Genomic DNA, 6,000 nt, shown 5'->3' with positions numbered 1-6,000 from the left:
TCTCTCTACAAATGGCGGAGGACGCTCGGAGCTGCAGGGGAAGGCTCAAAAGTGTCCCCAAAACATCTTGCTCCATCGCCCCCCTATCGCCCCCTTTTCGTTCCATCGCCCCCACGCCGCCCCTTTTCGTTCCATCGCCCCCCTGAAAAATGAAATCGCCCCCTGGGGGGCGGTACCGCCCAGGTTAAGAACCACTGATCTAAACCACTGCTTTAAATGATTGTTCCATTGTAGTCATAATATATAGAGCTACACAGCCAGAAGGAGAGATGGGGTTTTCTTTATGTTTCTGTTCTATCATACACAGATGGATCAATAGGTAGTCAGTGCAAGCAGATGTATCCCATAGATCATGTTTGAAGGAGGTCATGAAATCATGTTCCCAAAAATGCTGTGCAAAAGACCAAAAGAAAATAATTTTCCCCCAACCAGGTTCCCTTGGCCAATTCCCTAAATTAGGAATTGGCCAAGACCTTTTCCATCAGTTTTCTCCTTCTCCAGACAATCTTGTGTCCTCCTGATATGCCAGAGCTACAATTCCTACAACTCTGAGTCAATTCTTAAAGTAGTCAGGACTACAATTCAAAGCAGTTTCAAAGGACATTATTATTGACAGAATACTTTGTCATCTGCAACTAATTTGAGAAAAGCATGGCTACAGAATGTTGGGTATAAACTGGAAAAATGCAGGTATAATTTTTAGTCTGGCCAAATTGGCTTGGAATTCTGGGATCCCAGAAGTTTTGGGGAGCATCAGGTTGGGACAAATATATTTTGTTAAGGTTATAGGAACTCTCAGCTCTCGAAGGGTGCTATTTACTTTGAATTATCAGAACCAGTCATTTATTCTGTTCATGAAAGAATGTGGAGGTTTAAAGATGAATTTACTCTGTTCACAAACCATGCAGCCAGCATTATGAAAGTAAGAGAGGGGAATAGAGATTGGGAAAGGCAATATGAATTATAAATACAAATAACCCCTTGTGTTTTCCTATTCAGTGGTGCAGAATCAATACAAATGCTTTTTGAACTTGAATACAGTGTGAAACAAGGGTTACCTATCTCTTTATGCTTCCAGTATCATTGTCTACAATGATTGGTTCAGTAAAAACTGTTCAAAACAGGAGGGTGGATGGGTAAAGTTCTACATTTCTACATTATTTTCTAGGAAGATGTGACTGGAAACAACAGGTTGTGTCTGCTTTGAGGGAGTGGGGAGAGGAGATTGGTTAAATTAATATAGAAAGTAGTTGCCCATCCCAGGGACATATTATGGCTGGGGTCTTACTGTATTGTTTGAAACCCATCTCAGCATGTTATATGCATCCTGCTATTACATTAAACCATAGTGCTATGGACATAGCATAGGATGTATACAGCAATTGTGCTTTGTTAGCCCAGATTTAGGGTTAAGCATGTTGTGCAATCCTAATTTACTCATTTCATATGGACATTGAAGAAGTGGATCATTATTGATGACCTTCCCAGGTGGCTCCCAACAAGCAAATTCAATAGGGGAAACTGGATTTGCTTAACAACTGCAATGATTGGCTTTACAACTGTGGCAAAAAAAAAAGTTCCTGTCCCAATTGTAGTTGTAGGTCAAGGACTACGTACAAAACATATTTTATCTCCACAGAGGGAAGCAGTTGCTGTACGATTTGCTGACTTGCTTGCTTGAAGCTTTTCCAGTCTGCACAAATCTTGAAAGACTCTAGGCCAGTGATGGCGAACCTTTTAGAGACGGAGTGCCCAAACTGCAACCCAAAACCCACTTATGCATCATCGGGTGCTGGGTGGGTGTGGCCCATTGGGTGGGTGTGGCCCATTGGGTAGGCATGGCTGCGGTGGTAACGGCAGACTGGGTGGGACTAAAAAGTTCAATCAATCAATTCCAACTTTGCAAGATCTCTCTTTTCCCCGCGAGAAGTTGAATTTGACTGATTGTTTGAACCTTTTTTTTTTTGGTACACGGTGGCAGAGGCCTAAAGCGAAAAGGTTTTTTAAAACCCAGCTGAAGGCCTAGGACTGGGGCGACAGCGCGCGTGCCCACAGAGAGGGCTCTGAGTGTCGCCTCTTTCACCCGTGCCATAAGTTCGCCACCATTGCTCTAGGCAGTGAAGAGCAAATCCAAAATTCCTGTAAGGCAGCATAAACTAAACTACAATACAATACAATTTATAAATGCCTGGCTGTCATGGTGCCCTAATCAGTCTAAAACAAAGATTGGATGGAATAGGCCTCTTTTCACTTGGTTTAGATTGCAGAGAGAGTTGAACTGCACATATCTGCAGAAGAAAATCATTTTACACCATAGGCAACATTACAAAAGACATACCAACTTTTACCTTGCATGGAGATGGATTCTCAGCAGGTCATTTCCAGATGATAAGGCAGATTCTTTTATGGCAAGGCAAGAGTTGATGTGACTTAATGCTAACTTGGTGGAGTGTTAAAGACAACAGCTTAGACTTTGAATGGGTCCTAGAAGCCTACTGGTAACCAGTGTAACAACTTTAAAATGGATATTATTTTGAAATGGTGGGATTGTCCCAACGTTAATCATATTGCCACCTTTTGTGCCATCTGCAGCCTCTGGAACATCTGCAAAGGATTGGAGAATATAAGTGGAACTGACCCTGCTTTAACCCTTGCTGAAGGCCTAACCATATCATAAGCCTCTGCCCCAACCTTTGCTGATGGCCCAGAATAATACCATGGTAGAATGGTTTTGAAAGGCTTAGTGGATGGAATGCCTTTGAAGGGCTTAGTAGGACCAAGAGATGCACACTTCCTCAGCAACTAATGTCATTTCTGTCCCAGGAAAGGCCTGAATATTGATTGAAAAGAATCTAGATTATCTTGTTTCCTAGTAGAAACAAGATAATCTAGATTCTTCCAAGCAGCTGCTGCCCATCTCAACTACTTCTTTAAGAAGGAAAACGTAAATTATAATTGTAAAAAGATTATCAAGTTGTCAGGGTGAGTTTCTTTAAAAGAGAGCCCATCTCCAGCTGAATCAGAGCAGGCAGAATTATGCCCCCACCCAAGCATTCATTATCTCTTGGAATCATTCATTGACATTGACTATAAGAGCATTACTGGATTAAAGCAGATGACTGTATAGTTGGTCCAACATCCTGTTTTATGGGATTGCCAAGCCAGATGTCTGTGGGAAGTACACCAGTAAGATATAGCTATTTTCCCAGGAGATGGTATTCAGATACATGTTCATGGTGACCTTGATCCTAGTTGTAGTATACAGTTGTCTTGTACTGATTAGTAAGCTTACTTTCTATAAATTAGTTTAATCAACAATGTTTATTAGTAGTCAGTATTGTATCTTGTAATAGGGTAATGATTTAGCTATGTGTGTAAAAGTCTGCTATCTGTTGTAAACCTTACAACATTCATTACAACACTCAATAATTCACATATTTGAAGAAAGAAAAAATATCCATATAACTAGGTTTTGCCAAACTGATTAAAAAATAGTAATCTCAATCAAGATTTATACCAATACATTTGAACTTTTGTGTGTACATTTTGCATTAGTTCCAGTAATGTTAGTGGGCTTTTTTTTTTTTTTGCTTTCTTTTTCCAAACAGATATAAGCAGTGCTGAAGTAAAGGAGAACCGTAACATTGGCAATTTAGAAGATCATTCAGTTACTTCTAATGAAAGATCAAGAGTGGCAGCTTCCAGGGTCAAAAGAAAAAGGCCTCTAGAAGAGGGCAACAGTGGACATTTCTGCAAATTTCAGCTCATCTGCAAGAAGATCTCATGGTCTGTAACACCAAAGAATGCCCTGGTTCAGCTACATGAACTTAAACCTGGCTTACAATATAAAATGATTTCCCAAACAGGCCCTGTCCACGCTCCAGTATTTGCAGTTGCTGTGGAGGTCAATGGACATACATTTGAAGGCACTGGTCCAACAAAAAAGAAAGCTAAAATGAGAGCCGCCGAACAAGCCCTCAAGTCATTTGTGCAGTTTCCCAATGCATCTCAAGCTCACTTTGCCATGGGAAATTGTTTCAACCCTTCTACAGACTTTACGTCAGACCTGGAAGATTTTCCAGACACTCTGTTCAAGGAGTTTGAACCATCTGCACACAATAAGGAATTCTCAGTCTGTAGCCCGGTTAATAACGAATGGCTTTCCAAGGCCTGCCGTCAAGGGAAGTTATTCTACCATACGTTGGACTTCATGGGCCACCCTAAACAAAACAAGCACAAGATGGCGTCCACAGCCAAGAGTGAAAAGAACCCAGTGGTGTTGCTCAATGAGCTGCGGTCAGGACTGAGGTACGTCTGCCTTTCGGAGACTGTGGAGAAGCAGCATATCAAGAGTTTTGTGATGGCTGTGAGAGTGGATGGGAGAACATTTGAAGGCTCGGGACGTAGCAAGAAGCTGGCTAAAGGTCAAGCAGCACAGGCTGCGCTGCAGGCCCTCTTTAACATTCGTCTGCCCAGTCACATTCCCAGCAGGAGCAAATGTAATCATTTGCCACAGGTGAGAGCTGTGAGGTAGCCACCACCGAGCTGAAGGGATTCTGTAAAATTAATGTGATTTCTTGTGTTCTAGCCATAAATTGTGACTTTATCAGAACGCTCGCCCAGAGGGTGCTGTACTTCAGCAATGTCTCATTCCTTGCTGAAGCCATGTGCAAAGACGTTGGCATTTTCTTCCCCTTTTGCATAACTAAGAGCCACCAGACGAGTTAATTTCTAAAAAGGAAAGTTGAGCATAGAGACCTTTGAAAGACTGTCAATATTTCAGCTGCAAATTAATAGTACTTCCATAAGTAAAGAATGTAGAGCCCTATTCTTGTTTTTATTACCAAAGTGTATTTGCTCTTAAGAAGGATGTCATAACTAAGATATGATGGGGGTATCCTTTTTATCTCCCCCCCTATTGAGTTACAGTTAGACAAAGAGGACATCATTCTTTTAAATGTATGAGTCTATATCCCAGATTTCACCCTCAAACTTCACACAAATATTAAAGATGTTGTCAATCAAATGACTGAGATAAAGAAAAAAGCTGGTGGTATTTTGGCGATTATATGTTCATGTGGAGTATTTGGGTGCTGAAGCAAGAAAACAATCCAATTTTTGTGTACTCTAATATGAAAGTGTTGCTAGTTTTTAGTTAGTAACTAAAATAACTAAGATGCGATGAGGTTACATTGATTGATTGATTGATTTTGTTACCTGAATTTTCTTTCAGTGTTGTCCTTCTTGGTAGCTGTTTTGTCTTGGACTCTTCCTCTATTCAAGTAAAATTTCTTCTGCTTTTCCTAAGCTTTTGAAAAAGGAAGTTGGGGAAAAATAGAGCACCCTCATAGGTTTTCCCCTTGAGGCCTCTATCTGCTTTCAGGTTTTTCCCATTTATGTTAGAATTTACTGACTACTCATAAATTAGAGGAAAGATGTATTCATGTGGTATTTCAGGGTCACAAAATAAGATCTATGATCCATACCTGGAAAGAAAAGCCTCCAAAAGGGATGTTTTGCTACATATTTATTACAATGTGTAAACTATGTGTAATTGGAAAATATATTTCAATTTTAACTCTTCTGACAATTTTCATTATAGTTTTTGTGGAGTTTTTTAAAAAAAATATTTTACTTTGCATGCCATATCCACTAACCTTAGCTTGCATTTTCTTTCATTTTTGCCTTGTACAGTAGTCAGTTTGTTGAATTAGAATGGGCTATTTTATAGTACAGTCATCTTTGAACATTATTCTGGTTTAAAATGCATTACACAAATTTCAGTATTACATATTTACGTGCTGTGAATGTATCTATTTTAAAAAAACCATGTTTGACATTTTCTATCCCATTTCTGGCCACAAAATCAAGGCTTATTGAACAAATGTGTGGAACCAAGTGGTCAGATTAAACAGTATATGTGCATCAGTGGAACAGATGCACAAAGGGGGAATAAAAACAGTAATAGGTCAAAAGTATAATAGACTTTATCTAAAGATA

The 6,000-nt window shown here is 39.9% G+C and overlaps 1 protein-coding gene across 1 annotated transcript in view; it reads left to right on the top strand.

Moving 5' to 3' along the window:
• ADARB2 (adenosine deaminase RNA specific B2 (inactive)) overlaps window positions 1-6,000 on the top strand; it is a 136,233-nt gene that overhangs the window by 11,561 nt on the left and 118,672 nt on the right. Inside the window, exon 4 of the mRNA XM_029283249.1 lies at window positions 3,609-4,516. Coding sequence (XP_029139082.1) covers window positions 3,609-4,516 — 908 coding nt within the window. The remainder of the gene's footprint in view (window positions 1-3,608; window positions 4,517-6,000) is intronic.

Source organism: Protobothrops mucrosquamatus, unplaced genomic scaffold (genome assembly GCF_001527695.2).
Source record: "Protobothrops mucrosquamatus isolate PMUCROS unplaced genomic scaffold, P.Mucros_1.0 scaffold42, whole genome shotgun sequence".
NCBI classification, from domain to species: domain Eukaryota; kingdom Metazoa; phylum Chordata; class Lepidosauria; order Squamata; family Viperidae; genus Protobothrops; species Protobothrops mucrosquamatus.
This window is presented reverse-complemented; position numbering and strand designations above follow the sequence as displayed.